General features: G+C 31.4%; 2 protein-coding genes across 4 annotated transcripts; one reads left to right on the forward strand and one right to left on the reverse strand.

The window, feature by feature from the left end:
• The first annotated feature begins 3,227 nt into the window (after nucleotides 1–3,227).
• Nucleotides 3,228–7,800, forward strand: LOC112522019 (DDB1- and CUL4-associated factor 8). Its single transcript, XM_025131070.1, has 6 exons — nucleotides 3,228–3,553; nucleotides 4,375–4,626; nucleotides 5,619–5,762; nucleotides 6,637–7,326; nucleotides 7,427–7,655; nucleotides 7,725–7,800. Exons 1-6 carry the CDS (start codon nucleotides 3,431–3,433, stop codon nucleotides 7,769–7,771), a joined length of 1,485 nt encoding a protein of 494 aa, XP_024986838.1. The 5' UTR covers nucleotides 3,228–3,430; the 3' UTR covers nucleotides 7,772–7,800.
• Nucleotides 7,801–10,333: 2,533 nt separating this feature from the next.
• LOC112522186 (protein LITTLE ZIPPER 3-like) lies at nucleotides 10,334–11,617 on the reverse strand. 3 transcript variants are annotated; one of them, XM_025131276.1, is made up of 2 exons: nucleotides 11,473–11,617; nucleotides 10,334–10,800 (listed from the first exon to the last, which is right to left on the reverse strand). In XM_025131276.1, the coding sequence occupies exon 2, from the start codon at nucleotides 10,784–10,786 to the stop codon at nucleotides 10,553–10,555; it is 234 nt and encodes a 77-aa protein (XP_024987044.1). In that variant the 5' UTR covers nucleotides 10,787–10,800; nucleotides 11,473–11,617; the 3' UTR covers nucleotides 10,334–10,552. The 3 variants fall into 3 exon arrangements, with proteins under 3 accessions (XP_024987044.1, XP_024987047.1, XP_024987046.1); XM_025131279.1 differs by lacking the exon at nucleotides 11,473–11,617 and adding an exon at nucleotides 11,306–11,357; XM_025131278.1 differs by lacking the exon at nucleotides 11,473–11,617 and adding an exon at nucleotides 11,135–11,165.
• Nucleotides 11,618–17,141: the final 5,524 nt, after the last annotated feature.

The following is a 17,141-nucleotide window of genomic DNA, read 5'->3' on the forward strand; positions in this document are numbered from 1 at the left end:
CTTTCTTGTTTGCTTTAATTTAATGTACTTGAATGCTTAATCTATTTGTTGGTAAGATCAAAAGGGTTCTTTTTGTACTATTGGACCAAGTAATGTGTTATTGTGTTGTATGATGTACCAAAATGTTTGCTTTCAAGGATTGATGATTTTCAAATGACCTTGAAAATCAAAGCTACCTTTATTTATAGTTGAACGAGCATCCAAGGAATGTTTTTGAGTTTAAACATAAATCAATCCTTTTTATTTACCAAATGTTTAAAGTCACCACCCTTTTACTAACTTTTTCGGGTAAAGTTTTCAGCTATCAAAATAAATTATTAGTTGGATAAGAATATTCGTTTGCTTGTAAGATTCTCATTCTTATTATGTCTTTTACTTGGTAAGATTCTTGGATCTTGCCAATTGTCATGCTAACCCGGTAAAATAAGTGACATCCTATAAACGTTGCCCGATAAATGTCTGGTAAACGGGCCTAAAGTATTTTGTTTGTTTCTTAATTAATCATTGAATAACACTTTTTTATGCACATATATTTCATTAATACCGTTTGTTTCTCTATATTAACAAATTGTTGAGTTTCGATGGAAATGAGAGTAAATCTGAGAAGCGTAAAAAGGAATCTATTCCTTTGGATGCACATTAGGATGAGATGCATCGAGATGAAATGCACTGGATAAATCTTCGTATCAAGCACGATTCATGAGTGGTTTTGAGATTAAAAGTGATCAAAGGTCCAGATCTATTATTACGCTCCTCATCTTAACTTTCTTTCTCGCTTCGTCTATGAACAAATATAATGATTTAATTCCACTCTTAATTTTCATAAATACTCATATTTGTTAGCCACCGAGTATTTCTTATTCAATTTTTTGTATACTATTTAAAGTTGTAATAATTAGTATCAAATGATTGTATACAAGTGATTATAATGGTGATTTCTAATTATTGAAGATTAAAATAATTAGATTCAAAAAACTCGTTATATAAAAACTGATTATTAACACACATGTAAACTTATCTTCATTTTCTTAACTTTAATATAACTGATCATCTATCATATAATTTTATATTCCGGTTGATAATCACTTTAAAAATGCATGATCAATCGCCCCTTAAATTATAAATACTATCAGGTTAGCACTTGATTTAGAACCAAAAACTGCAACTATCTAACCGGTCATATTTAAAACCTCTTTGGTCCCAAAGCATACCATAAACTGGATACAAAATTCATATTCATAATCTAAATGCATATATAAAACGACATCTTTTCAATTTATAAAAAGAATACATTTCATTTCCGGTTTCAACTGAACTGAACAAGCATAACGATTTCGATTTGGTTACAATTTGATTTTTCTGTTTTACTATTTCAAACCAATTTTTACACAAATACCTCAGATACCTCTACAAATATCATTAAAGCATTTCTAATTGTGTATTATAACTTTTTTTACGGGTTCCACTTTTTATGTTACTTTTCGTTGTTGGTTTTATATTATTTCCTTATAAATCAATTTTAGTATTTAAATACCATTTTTTTAAATGTATTAAAAACAACAAATATAGTTTATAATTATTATTTATTATATTAATAGTACTTTATTTATTTATTAGACTTCATGATAACTTGATAAAATTATAAATTGATTTGTAAGAATACGTATTTTTAAATTGTTTTACTTATAAATAACAGTTGTATCAATTTAGTTGAAAATTCATATTTTTTTATGTAACTTTAATAATAAGCAATATATATATATGTATTTTTTTTTATGGTTGATTACATATATTTAATTATGATAATTTATCATTATACGTATTTATTTGTTTTTAAATTAAATTTTAAAAAAATACAATAAATTTGTGTAAAAAATAGAAAAAAATATATAATAAAATTGGTACTATTACTCTTGATTTATATCTAATTTATGTATTTTTATAAGCCTTATTTAAATAAAATCTAAAAAACACTCAACAAGTATAAAACAAGAATGGGGATTATTAAACGAGGTCTAGAAAACTCTAAAAAATAAAAAAAAGAATCAATAACTTAATAATTATTCATCTGAACGGTATGTACATGTGAACATATGTAATTTAAAGCAATTTGTCCGGTCAAATGAACGGTTATCAGAATGTTTCTCAATTTTCCTTTTGTTTTTTTAAAGTTTTCCCCTGAACATCCACACACACACACATATAAGTTATTAAAAATGTTTCATGGTTTCTATATACGTATATATGTCATGCATATCTGTATATAAGACAAAAGACCTTTTGGAAACACATGAAATTGTGATAACCATGAGAACTTGTGTATTATGTGTTATTTCATATGATTTTTTTTCATCTAAAAAATATTAATTAACATATATTTGTTTTACATGTACTTGATTCCTAATGTGAATATTATTGATGTATTTGTGAAATAAAAATTACAAGTAGAAATTTTCATACTGTGAACCGAAAATACATGAAACAAACACGTTGTGATACAAATATATAATAATTAACATATTAAGTACTATATATAGACATAAAAAAAATCATGTAAAGTAAGAAGTTCGCATCAATTTCGAAAACATTAACGTTCTTAAATAATTAAATCCCTATAAAACAAATTATTCAAATGTGGTCAAAGACCTTCCAGCCTAGTGGTAAAGGCTTGGGCATGACATAGTCATGAACCCGAGTTCGAGCCCTGGGAAGGGAGTGTTGGCGACATTTAAGTGGGGCCATGTTTAGCCTCCAAATTTGCCGGGGATTAGTCGGGCTTTGGCCCGGACACCCTTACAAAAAAAAAATTTATTCAAATGTGTATATATATACCATACAAATAAATGATATTGAGGATTACTTAATTTGCCTTTTTTTTACAGGTTTTCATACAAAAATTGTAATCTAATATGATAAAATGTAACAACTACAATAACTAACATGATTAAGGGGTTGTTTGTCTGTTATTGAATGGTTTTGTGTAGAATGATTAAGAGGCTCTTACGATATAGTATAAAATGAAATATAATTATTTAATAATTATTTATAATAAAATTAACACGTTTAATGTTTAAAGAAGATCCATAATATAAAATTATTTAAAAGGTTTTAAAATCATTAAAAGACAGATTTTTTTTTTAGGAAACAATATTTGTTTATCGGTAAAACTACTAGGGGTAAACAAAACAAGTTCCAAATATATGCGAATGGAGATGTTCTTATAACACGTACACACGATGAAAAGAAGTTTATGTAGAAAAAGAGATTCCTAAAAGGTTGGTGATTTCAAGTAGCAAAAACCTCAAGAATCGATCTGTTACTGTCATCATCATCTTCACAATCCATCATGCTTTCCGATTTCTAAGTCAATTCCAAGCAATCATGGTTTTGCACTTTTCTAGCCCTCAACAGTTGCGGAACTGAAGCCAAAATGGAGAGTGGTGTAAATGTTAATAGTAAGGGTTCTTCGCAACATGAGATTTTGGAGGTGTTTAAGAGAGAGATGGGGTTCAATCCCCCAAGAAAGTTCTCTCGCCGAATCTCTGCTTCCGAGGTTCGTTCCATCTATCCATGTACTTATATCTGCATAACTTCACAGACATGTTCTACTTGATTATCACCATCACAGATGTACCCTTCATATTTCTGCTCAATTTCATAATTGATTGGGGGTTTAATTTCATAGTTCTAGATTCTAATCGCCCCTAAAATGCACTTGTTGACGATGGGATTGATGGTTTGTTCACCGATCAAAATTATGATTGCATCATAAGCAACCATTCTTTAATCCATTTGACAAATAGATGATTAACAGTACGGCAATTAGGTGTTCTCTAATTAAAATTGGGCTATGATTCCTCCATGGAATCAAGGAATAATTAAAAGATAGAGATGGTTTCTATTTTGTATTTCATTTTTCGACACTCACAGAATTTTAAAGGAGATAGAGGAGAGCGCGACATGTGTCCCGTGTCCCGGTTCCCGAGTCCACATTCATCATGAATGAATGACCTGTGAATATCTGGGACACATGGCACACTCTCCTTTGTTCCTATGGAACTTAGGTTTTCAATTGAACCTGTCCCTCTGTGTGTGTGCGCGCGCATATATATACACACACGGTAAATACTAATGCACAGGTTGAACCCTTGAACTTTTGGGAGGTTGGGATCTACCGGTAACCCTAGAGGCCAATGACCCTCCGGTTCTATACTGTTATTGTTGCTATCTCCTAACTTATACAAAGTTGAATCAGTGTTCCTCACATGACTTTGCATAGAAAATACAATTAAGGTTGCTTCACTCTATGACAATCCACTTTGTGATTGCAGGAGTCTTTATTTTACTTGATAAGTTATATTATTGTTGTTGCAGGCTCTCGTAAAGAGAATCGGACTTGCTGGTAAACTAGACGGCCATGAGGGTTGTGTGAACACGATTGAGTTCAACTATTGTGGTCACCACCTTGTGTCGGGTTCTGATGACAGACGAGTTATGATCTGGAACGTGGCAACTAGATCCTTGGTCCTTTCATATGCTTCTGGTCATGTAGATAATATATTCCAGGCTCGATTTATGCCCTTCACTCATGACCGCACAATAGTAACTTCTGCCGCTGATGGCCAGGTGAGTTTCATATGGGTTATTTACGAGAATAGCTTTCTGACATGTTTCTTTTAAATGCATGACTTTCTAAACATATTTAAGCACACATCTGCCTAACAAAATAATGCCTCTATTTTTTAAATGTTGTTATAATGTTTATGCAACTATTCAGAGCCCTATTTATCATGGGGGTTCTTTATGTGTATGTCTCCTATATCCATTCAGGGTGCATTTGGTACACAAGATAGGATGGGATAAGACTGAACAAAAACTTGTTGTCCCACATTTGACGCAACATTAGATTAAGGACAAAAGAGATACAAAGTGGACAAAATGCATATTTTTTTTCCCACCAAGATAGGTGGAACAAAAATCATGGATATGGGACAATATTAATAAAATTACTAAACTACCTATTTCAAATTAAAACACTAAAACCTTCCACAAGTCTTTCACCTGCCTACCTCAAGTAGGTAGGCATATCAGAGGATTTGAAAGAATTGTTGGTGGTTTTGAGTATGATAACAAGAATCAAGAATGTCAAGAAATTGCGAGTTTTCTAAGAGACGCTTTATGGTATAGTTAAATTAACACAAGGAGATATACAAGAAATTGTGGCTGTGTGCAGGTCCAAAAACTATGGATTTTAGTTTGACCTGATAGCGACTCAGACCCGTTAAACAATGTATATATACATAATAAAAATGACATAGGATACGGGTTAAGGCTAAGGTTTTATAAAACAAATTTGGTCATATGTCCAATATGATTTACTGTGGTTTATGGTTCTATTTGCTGATATTGTGTTAAATGATGAAACTGGAAGTGATGTTTCTAGAAATATTGGCATCATGCAGAAGTAACAAAACCAAAACATACCCAATATATCCCGCTCAGACGGCATTATACAAAAGTATCCTGTACAAGCCTGCATCTTGATTAGTCTATTTTAATATGCAATTCACTTTATCACAATTAATAAGCATAATATTATGTTTTATTCTATTTTTCAGGTCAGACTTGGTCAGGTAGCCGAAAATGGTCATGTGGAAACCAAAAAATTGGGGAAACACCACGGCCGTGTTCACAAGCTTGCAGTTGAGCCTGGAAGTCCCCACATATTCTACAGCTGCGGTGAGGATGGATTAGTTCGGCATGTAAGTGATACATATACGCACACCCCCATCCAGCATGCGTGCTATACTCATATTCCATTTTGATTTTGGGGTGATAAAAGAGAAAATATATTTTTTCTAAAGCTGTAAGAGTCTATCCTAGTTTAGTGTACTACCAACCAACAGATTTTGGGAAAATAGAGACTAAGGGCATGTTTGTTCGCTAGCAGCTTAATGAGCTTAATGGGACTTGCAACTTCTTTGGTCGGCTATAAGTAACTGTTTGGTAGTGGCTTAATGATACAGAAAGTGGCTTATCCAATAAGTTTCTAGGAGGGAGCTTTATGCAGAAAGCCAAGTTTTTTCCAAACCTGCCCTCCCAATTAAAAGACAGTTAAATACCTTCTTTCCATCTATGAAAAAAACCCTCCCAAATAAAACTTTCCGATTTACAGATAGATCAATCCACACAGACAGCTTTATCCATATATGACTTAATGGAAAATCAACCAAACAGACCCTAAGGGGTCCTTTTACCAACACAAATTGGGTAAGCATTAACCTGGTGAAACTGTAGTCTGGGTTACCACTAATCACTCACAAAGATAGAGTTCCCCTTAGCTTAACAGGTCAGCATCATGGATGGGTAACAGGAGCTTGGTAAACAGTAACATCTCTGACTGGGTAAGCGCCTCTTACCTGTAAGAGTAAGAGGCGGTAAGAAGGTAGTAAACATCCCCTAAATTTTTTCAAGTATACTTAATATTGCCTCTCGACCCCTTGGGTCCGAGGAAAGTTCTCCATACATCCTACTCCCAGAGACCCTACCTGCATGGGATCTATTGGGTTTATTTGGTTTGCTTTAAATTTCATCTGTTGTAACGTTAATTATTAGACAGCTAATGTCTTTTTGCAGTTTGATTTGCGAAGTAATTCTTCTACAAAGCTTTTCTGTTGCTCCTCATTCACAGAAAACAACCAACACTCTTCCTCAAACAGCTTACGATTAAACACCATCGTCATCGACCCAAGGAATCCTAATTATTTTTCCGTAGGAGGTTCTGATAAATACGCACGCCTATATGACATTAGGAGGTTTCAACTGCCTTCAAGCAATTTGGATCAACCTGTAAACACATTTTGCCCAAAACATCTGATTGAGACTCAGGATGTTCACATCACTGGGATGGCATATTCCGCCACAAGTGAACTTCTCGTCTCTTACAACGATGAACTCATCTACCTGTTTCAAAAGAATATGGGGTTAGGACCGGACCCCATGGCAGTTTCACACGAAGATTTGGATAATTTGGAAGAACCACAGACGTATTCCGGGCATAGGAATTCACTGACAGTTAAAGGAGTAAGTTTCTTTGGGCCCAATAGCGAATATGTCATGAGTGGATCAGATTGTGGTCATATTTTTATCTGGAACAAAAGAGGAGGCGGGCTTGTTCGTGTAATGGAAGGTGATCGTCGCATAGTGAATCAAGTCGAGTCCCATCCGGACATCCCGGTTCTTGCGTCCTCTGGATTGGAGAAGAATATAAAGCTTTGGGTTCCCATGTCTGATGACATTCTTCCCCTGCCTCATGATTTACAAGAGGTATGAACTTAAAACTTCTGATATAAACTATTTTATGCAAGATTCGAGTTTGCATAAACTAAACCAAGTTCATAACCTGTGGCTTTCATGGACCAAACAGATTGTGGAGTCGAACAGGCGAGGTCGGGAAGATCACTCACGAGTTACGCTCACACCCGATGTTATTATGCACGTTTTGCGGCTTCACAGGAGGCAAGCATTGGCGTATATCGAAAGGCGTCACAATAGAGATGATCTTGCAAGTGATGACGAGGAAGATGAAAATGATGCTTATATCTTGGGACTCCCCGATGGCGATGGTTCCATCGAAGACGGAAACTCAAGCGAATGTAATATCGTTTAATATCCTAATTCTCTGTATGTGTAACAAGTCTTTGATGTCAGTTTATTTTTTGTAGGTTGTTTTTGCAAGAAACATATTCCATATGATACCATAAATAAATAAATAAATAAATGTGACAAATATTATAATCAGGAAATGTGACGTATTTTTTTGGAATGATTTTTTTACAGGTTCACATTTTGTTTGTTAGCAATGATTATGAAATATTTTAGATTCTTTTATGATTTTTGTTAAAAAAAATTAAAAATGAAATAATTAGTAAAAATAGAAAAAAGAAAAAGAGAGTACAAAGACACAAAAATAAAAATGATAAAAATGTCAGTTGCGTTACTTCATTCTGCAGACTAATCATTCATTTGCAGATAACATTTAAGTACCCCCTCCATCCCCAGTCCTATAAACCATCATTTCTCACGTATTACATTTTTCCTTTACCTTTTCCTTTTTATTCTTAATATATTATAATATATATATATACATATATGCAATTTACCTTTATGCCCTTCTGATCGTTTTACTGACCTTTTCTTAAATTTTAATATATGACATATGTGATTGACTAATTGTTTTGTATTTAAATAACTTTAATTTAAAATAACTAAAACATCTTGTAATATAATTGATGAGATAACTAGCAGTAGTTTTGTTGACATCTATCTGGTCTTAAATAGTTTTGAAATTTCTTCATTTTAAGTTTTATTTAGATGAAAGGTAGAAGATTTTGGATGACTTATCCATTTAGTGATTTTGGCAGTGGACGTTTCCTAAAGGGGTATCATTGAGTTTGGAATCCGGAACAGACTGTTGGTGATAAGTCGGAGGAAATGTGATATCTTACACCGGGTAAATTCTTAATCCTCCCCCTTCTTACTAAGGCTATCAAATAACTTATGGTAATGTTCATTAAACTCCTTCTCCTCCTTTTGCAATAAAAAATTCTTGTATGGGTTGTCATGATGTGATTAGGTGCGGTTTTAAGGTCAAATCAGCAACTGGAGCATATGTATGGTTTGAAGATTATCTTCAACTGCATAATGTACCACATATTCTTAGTGGAAAGCGGTGTAATGTGGTTTATGCGGTTTGCACATAAAACAATTCAATCCAATGATGATAGAATCAAAACTTCAAAATAAGTTTGACGATGATGTTTACATATTTCATATAATAAAAAGTTCTGGTACATAAGAAATGTGCAATTAAAAATATAGTAACACAAAGTAAAGAGTTCAATAGTTATTGGATAAATTTTCAAAATAATATTGAAAATTGCCAATTATGATAGTTCAAAAGGTTGTGACTTATACCTATATAATATATATATATATATATATATATTCTTCTACAAGATTTCTAGACATTATTTTGCTATAGAAACACGATCCCTCTAGTTTTGGAGTGCTTGAAAACTCAATAGTTTAACCGAGATTATCACCACTTGTGCGGTGTTGATAATTAATCTACACACGTTGCTTCAATGTATCTTGAGAAGCGTTGCCACCAAAGCATCTACGGTAGGGGCAAAATTGCTTTAAGGATAGAAATTTCACTTGTCTTGAAATCAATAAATAATATATATCTTCCATCCTTTTCTTAGCCTAAATTAGTACCCAAAAACCAACAATAATTAATTCAAATATATGAAATGTTGACTTCAAAATAATTTGACCATAATTTTTTAATAATGAATCTGTAACATCAAAATTAGAAGGAAAATTAACAAATATTCAATAATGTATTAATTTTTTGAAATAAGCACGTTCACCCTTGATTGTAACTCATGTTAACAACTACTACACAACTACTGCGGATTTGTAATTTCAAGTTCATAAGTAAAAAATACATGATGTTCAAATATGAACAACAGGATTAGGGAATAATTACTTGAATTTCATATATGAACAACATAAAGTAATCTATAACTATCATAAACAATTACTTTAATTACCAAAAGACATTTGGCTTAACGGTATCGCAGTCTCTGGCCTCCTAGGAGGTCAGGGGTTCAAACCTCACCAAAAATAACGAGGATGTATGAGTTTATTTGTTACATTTGCCGTATATAAATATTATATACTTCAAAAAAATCCATTACTTGAATTTCATCCATGAATATTTCACTTATTCATAAGTGAAACCACAAGTGTTAACAATCAAAAGAGTTTTCAAGGACTCATTAGTAAAACCAACAAGTATTCCATAACTAATGAGAATAATCATGAGAGACTTCAGGGTCGTGAATGTTTGCCTAAACGGTGTGTAAATGAACTTTTACAATTTTACCCCTATTCATGGTCTATGAATATTTTGCCTAAATGAGGTGTAAACAAACTTTTCCAATTTTACCCCTGCTCACCAATGTTCCCACACACCAACTTCAATTTTGTTACAAAATTGTCAACGTTCATTTTCATCTGTAGATTTCATAAATTAAAGTTCTAAGATTGGTTTATAAGGTTAATGGTAGTTAATGGCAAGACATATATATGCAAATAATAGAAATTAATTAAAATTAATCATTTTTATCAATTGGTTTCACTTCTTAACGTTTACAAGATTTATCAAATTTATAAATAATTAAAACTTAATAATTTTATTAAAAAAAAAAGAAATGTTTAAGAAAATAATTTATGGAAACTGGGAAAATATAAAATTATACTAAAGAACTGATATCATATAATATACTCCCATACAGAAATACTAAAATACCAATATTACCCCCTAACATCCCTATCTACATATAATAACTGAAACTTCAAAATATGTAGACACTAAAATTCGATCCCTATTGTCATTCCCATAAAAACCAGAACCAAAATAAGGGGGGTTTGGGAGTTAACAAAAGGTAATTTGTGTCCTTTTTAGTCATTTCACTGGTCTTCTTCATGGCTTCCTGGAACTGGAAGAAGCATGATTGGTGGTGCCAGAGAGATTGAGATCAGTGAAGGAGTTAGGGGTGTTATTGACATTTTGATCCCCCATGGTTAACCTCTGTTTGAGCTGGGAAAGCAATGCTTGGTTTTCTTGGTTAAGAAGCTGAGCTTTCTTCCTCAACTTTTCATTCTCTTGCATGATCAAACAGTTCTCCATGTACAGCTTTGAGTTCAACCTCTCCATCTCTGTTTTCAAACCTGCAATCATCAAAACACACGAAATCAATCAATTCTGTTCAATAAACAAATCCCACATCACATCACATCACATCACACTTTTTTTTTCAAAACATTCTCCATTTTTCTTGATTTTGCAAGGTCTTGGAGCCAAAACACTCACAAATCACAAGAAATTGTGAAAAAAAAAGTGAAACAGAGCAAATAGAAAGGGGTTTCGGATTTGGTGAAGTAATAAAAGGAAATATGGAGTTAAATATTGAAGAATGAAGGGAATGAAAGGAGTTCAAGAAATGGAACGTGGGTATCTCCCAATAATGTTGAAATCCCAATGTTTTCGAGCCAAAAAACTCACAAATTGCAAGAAAATGGTGAAAAGACTGTAGAAACAGAGCACAATAGGGGAAATGGAAATGGGGTTGAGATTTGGTGAAGTAAAGATGAAGTTAAATATCGAAGGATGAAGGGAAATCAAGAAATGGAATATGGGTATCTCCAGATATGCACTCATTAAAGAACGAACGACCTTTGTGCTTTTTGGCCTAGCAAACAAGGCAAGAATAAAGAGCCAACCAACGACACTGTTCATGCAAATGTGTGTTATTCGTGTGTGTGAAAAGGTGTAATACTCGGGGCAAAACCCATTGAAATAAGAAATATAAGTGTGTGTGTGTGTGTGTGTTGTGTGTGTACCTTTGGAAGAAAAAGGCTATGGGAAAGATGGCAGATTGTGTATGAATGTTGAAAGGCAGAAATGGAGGGACAAAATGAAGGTCAGCAATGAGGAGTATATATAGTGGGGAAAAAGTATGGAGATTCGTAAGAGGATAGAGATGGAAATGGAGAAGAAGAAGAAGGCGGCTTGTATTAATGTGTGCTTCTTCTTCTTCATCTTCTTCCACAATGATGATGATTATGAGATTTTTGGAAGCGAAGGGGGTTTTGATTACGTCATGTGAATGATGGGGTCTCAACTAGGGGTATTTTCGGTATTATACTTTAGTTAAGAAAAAAAAACACCCATATATTGTTTTTCTATTTTTCTTTAAAAGATTTTTTTTATTCATTAGAGAAACTTAAGTAAGATAATAATTTAAAAAAAAAATATTTATATAATAAAAAAGGGTAAAATGGGAATTGAAGGGGAGGGGAGGATGGACGTCGGGAGGGGGAGATACGCAATGATGGTTTTGGATTGGTTGCAACGACGGAGCCCTTCCCATCATCACCACCATCCATCATCCATTTCGCTTTTTCCATTTTTGTGGATAATCTTTTTGCTTTTTTCCGAATTAAATAATTAACTTTTTTTATTTTCAATAAATAAATTATTATTTGTTTCGTAGAATTTCCAAAGATGACTCATACAAAGTTTGCATACATATTTCCTTCAATTTTAGAGTTTTATTTATTTAATGACTGTTAAAAATGATATGATATACAATATCATAGTTTTTTTAGTCTTCTAAGAGATTAGAGATTCAAATCTCATCAAAAATAAAAATGTTACGTGAGTTTATTTGTTCTATTTGTCATATATAAATATTATATATTTAAAAAAACGATATAATATAAGTAAATTAATTTATGTGTTAAAAACTTTTATTTTTTCTATACCAAAATTAATATCTATTTTTTCATTCTACTGTTAATTATGAGAAAGAGAAAAAATTTCAATCGTTGAGGGTAAAGTTGTAATTTGCTTAATGAAAAATAGGTAATAATTACATAAAATTCAAATTGTGTATATTTTTAATGTGTACATTAGTTTTAGGATTAAAAACTAAATAATTATAATGATTGTATATAATTAATAATAGAATGATTAGTATCATTAATAGAGTTCATGGCCATTTAGAGTTTTTTTTTCCTTTTATTTAAATTTATAGATTTTTTATGATTTTTATTTTAAAAAAGAATTTTAAAGTAAATTTCAAGGTTATGGCTCCACGCAAAGTTTGCATTGAGCTTCAAAATAGTGTGTGTGTGTATATATATATATATACTTGGGATCATGTGAGACCAATGATTTTTCGTGAGACCCGTAAGACCAATTCTCAACCCTTGGATTAGATTTACAATCGTCAGATCTGAACATTTATAAACACTATGAGACTTCTCACTAATTACGAAATTGTCACCTTGCAACTTTGCAACCATTAGATCATTAATTCATAAATTTGATCAATGAACATAAATTGGTCTTACGGGTCTCACGAAAAACCTTTGGTCTCACGTGAACCCAATCCTATATATATATATATATATATATATATATATATATATATTAGAGTATATTGTTGCAAGGTCATGCGTTATGAGTGTATTAAGATGTAATATGATTGCCATTAAAAGATTGGATTTTTACTTATCTTGAAGGACTTTGTGATTCACATGCATCAATGGATCATGATGGTGTCTATAAATGTATAAATGGTAGACTACAATCTATAAATTTAAAATTACAAGATAATTATCGTGATTTATAAAAACGTCTAGATTAGGTCTTTTATACTAAAATCTGTGAATTGAAGGTTTTTGTCTTTTTATCCATTTTTTTGTCTTTTACTCTATCAAAAGTCCATGTGATTTTTTATTAGATAAAAAATTAAAATATCTTTCATTTAGCGAAATCTTTTAATTACCGTTAAGAGGGATCGAATCCGTACGTTTTTGTAAACTACGATGGTTATCTTGAAGTTTTAAAATTACAGGGACAAAAACTGTTATTTTCGATAAACCACAGGGACCTAAGCAAACTATAAATTTGGTTATATGGTTAAGTGGTTTGTCGAAAATAACATTTTTCGTCCCTAATGTTTGTGAAGCTACAATATTGTAATTATGATTTGCAAAAACCTCTGGATTTGATCCCTCTCTCGAATGGATGTTAAAAAATTCTGTTAAACGAAGGGTATTTTCATTCCTTTATCGATTTTTTTTGTCTTTTACACACTCAAACACCACATAGACCAAAACTATAAATTTGATTTTAGTTGAGTAAAAGATAAAAAAAATGGATAAAAAACGAAAAATGTCCCATATTTAGTGGAATTTATTAACGACCGTTAGAGAAAGAGACAAAATCCGAACACTTTTACAAATCATAATAGTCATCTTCTAATTTTAAAAGACAAACCAAAAAGATCAAATTTATAGTTTGCTCATTTTATTTATGAATTTGTATTTTTTTGTAGTTACCAAATATCAAGCTTGATTTAGTGGGATTTATTTAGAAAATTAAAATTTGGGATGCATATTTTAAAATGTGCTACTTAATTATAAAGCTTGATAAAGGAGATAAACAACCTCCATTTTGGTGTCATCAACTTCATTTTTCAAGGTTAAAATATAGAAGATTAAGAGTTAATTATGGATTTGTTCTCTATGGTTTGATGGTTTTTATGAAAACGGTTCATAAATTTTATTTATTTCAAATTAGGACTCATTGTACGTCGTTTTATAATAAATTGGTCTCTCTCTCTAACAACCATCCAATTCCTCCATTAACCTTCAGGGTATTTTTGTCCCTTTGTTTTGGTATTTGCTCAAGGAACCAATTTTATAAAACCACACAAACCACAAGGACCAAATTCATAATTAAATCTAAAAAATAAAAATATTAATTTTTTTATATTTTAACTTTATTAAATTAATTAATTGTTATAATTATATATATATATATATATAATTTTAGTATATAATATATTTTCTTTCAAAAAATATATGCCATACGATACACATGTGTAGATGCATGCACATCCATACACCTATTTATATAACTAGTTGTGTACCTGTGCAATGCGGCGGGAGCCATGAATTTTAACGATTTTGAAGTTCCACTGGTTTTATAAGATAAGATTTAACGATGATATAGGTTACAATTGGTATTTACATATTAATACAATTTGAATAAATAAGAGTTATTGTTCCAATTACAGACTATCGATGAAAAAAATTGTATGACAGTTTAAAATCCAATATATTTAAAATCCAACATATTTAAACGACTCCACAAATGTATTTGATTTACAGCAAGAGCAAAGAAGCAAGAAACTTGAGTTTTAAGATAAACACTCGAAACCAATAAAGAAAACTAGAAATTTGATAGATCATAAGCCATGAAAAGACAAAAAAAGATGGGTTTTAGAATGAAATTTCAACTGCTTACCCTCTTTCTTGTCCAGAAACTCAGATTAAGGTTGAATTAATACATGTATATAGATATTTCAAAAAAACCAAAGAATATATTAATTCAAAACGTATTATACAACAATTTGGACAGCCTAACCCCAAAATATATTGTATATATATAAATAAATAACTATAACAGTATAAATCGTAAATATTAAAAATAATTTTTCACAGTATATATAATATATAATAATATATTTAAGTCAAAAACAATTCAATATTTGACTCATTTCGAAGGTATTAACGAGACGATTATAATGGTGTAACTTGTTAAAATAAAAATGTATTTTTTAAACATGTTTTAATTGATATACGATTATGTATGTTAATTTGATAAAAGTTTAAAATGAAACATTTAAAATTAAATGACGTAAAGTAAATTAATTAATTAATTATAGAGGTATAAAGTGTAAATTTAAAATTATAATTTTTAAAAAAAATCGGTTGTGAGGAGAGGAGATGGTGAAAAAGTGAAAAGTGAGTATAAAAGGTATTTTGGTCATTTACAATTTTAAGACTTTAAGACTTTTGTTAAATTTGCTTAATAAGATAGTACTAGAAGGTACTCGCGCAATGCAGCGAGATACATCTTAATACGATTTTATGTGATTTTAAGAAAAATAAAATGTTTTTATTTTTGAATGAAATATAAATTTGAAAATATTATAAAATTTTGATAAAATAAGCGATATTAGTATCAAATTAACTATTTATAACTCTCTTTTTTGTGTAATTTCTTTAATTCAAATTTTTATTATAATTTAATTGAATTTTAAAAACAATAATAATTTATTTTTGGTTTAATAAAATAATTTCTTTAAGATAATAATTAAGTATTCTGTTAGAACTCAATGATTATTTTAATTATATTTTATATTTTTTATATTTAAAATATTATTTATCATGTATTTGATTATGTTTACCCGTAGTTAGTTACACGAATTCAAATATGAAGCTTTAATAAGTTGTACTTATGCATAATTTACTTGTAATCTTTAATTTTAAGTAATATGCATCAATATACAGTACTTCATGCATAAAAAATGGTTTTTAAGAGTTTTTGTCCAATGTTTTATAATATAATATAGATAGATATAGATGAGGCTGACGATATTTATCAACTATTAGATTAGTTGATTTAATTAAGATATAATTAATAGATATTTAAAACAATATTTTTTTTAAAATAAAAAAAAAAACCCTCAATCCTCCTGTTGTTTATTCAAAAAAGACGATAGTTTAAGAAAATGGTTTTAACGAGTCATATATGAAATACATTGGGTTGGGTCATGTGAGTTTGATACAAAGGAATCCAACACCTTTCTTCTCCTTTTCCATTTGCTGTATGAATTGTTGTCGAGTATTACTAATGAAGATGACTTTTTAGTTGAAAGTTTATGAGTATGTGTAAAATTCTAACTAGCTCGTTGTTTGGTATGCAAAATTTGATAGAATTGGAATGACAAATTATTTTGATCAAAATTTAATTTCTTTATTTGGTTCATTTCTTGAAATGGATGGAATCCTTCAAATTTCATTGAATTCTACAAGTTAATAAATTCATCATTCCTTGACATAATGGAAGAAATTGAATTTCATCACCATCCACCATGATGATGCTACTATTGTTCGTGATGCCCCACCCCTAACTCCCACCACCATCACACCATTACTGTCGCCACCACCCACCCACCCACCCACCCCATCCCATCACTACCCATCATGCCATTACTGTTGTCATCACACCACCTACCCCCAGTTACTCACTGCACATCCCTACTAAGACCATGCTACTACCCTTACTGTCACGCCCCTAGCCAACCCCCCACAAGACCTTTATTGTTCACAACTGCCACTCACCCCAACCCATCCAACCCCAGCCCACCACTAACCATCATGCCAATATTGTCGCAATCATACCCACCCATTCCTATCCACCGACCACCATCCCACCATTGTCATCGTCACAGCTACCACTCATCCCCCACCCTACCGTCCCACCCACCCCGCCCCTAACCTACCCCCACACCACTATTGTCGCCTTCATAACCGCCACTCACCCGCACCCCACCCTACCCCAACCCACCACTAAACATTATGCCACTATTGTTGTCGTCGTACTCACCCACTCCCAAGCCCCAGCTACCTGATCACTATCATCATCACAG

This window comes from Cynara cardunculus (assembly GCF_001531365.2).
Source record: "Cynara cardunculus var. scolymus isolate 2C chromosome LG 11, CcrdV1, whole genome shotgun sequence".
NCBI classification, from domain to species: Eukaryota; Viridiplantae; Streptophyta; class Magnoliopsida; order Asterales; family Asteraceae; genus Cynara; species Cynara cardunculus.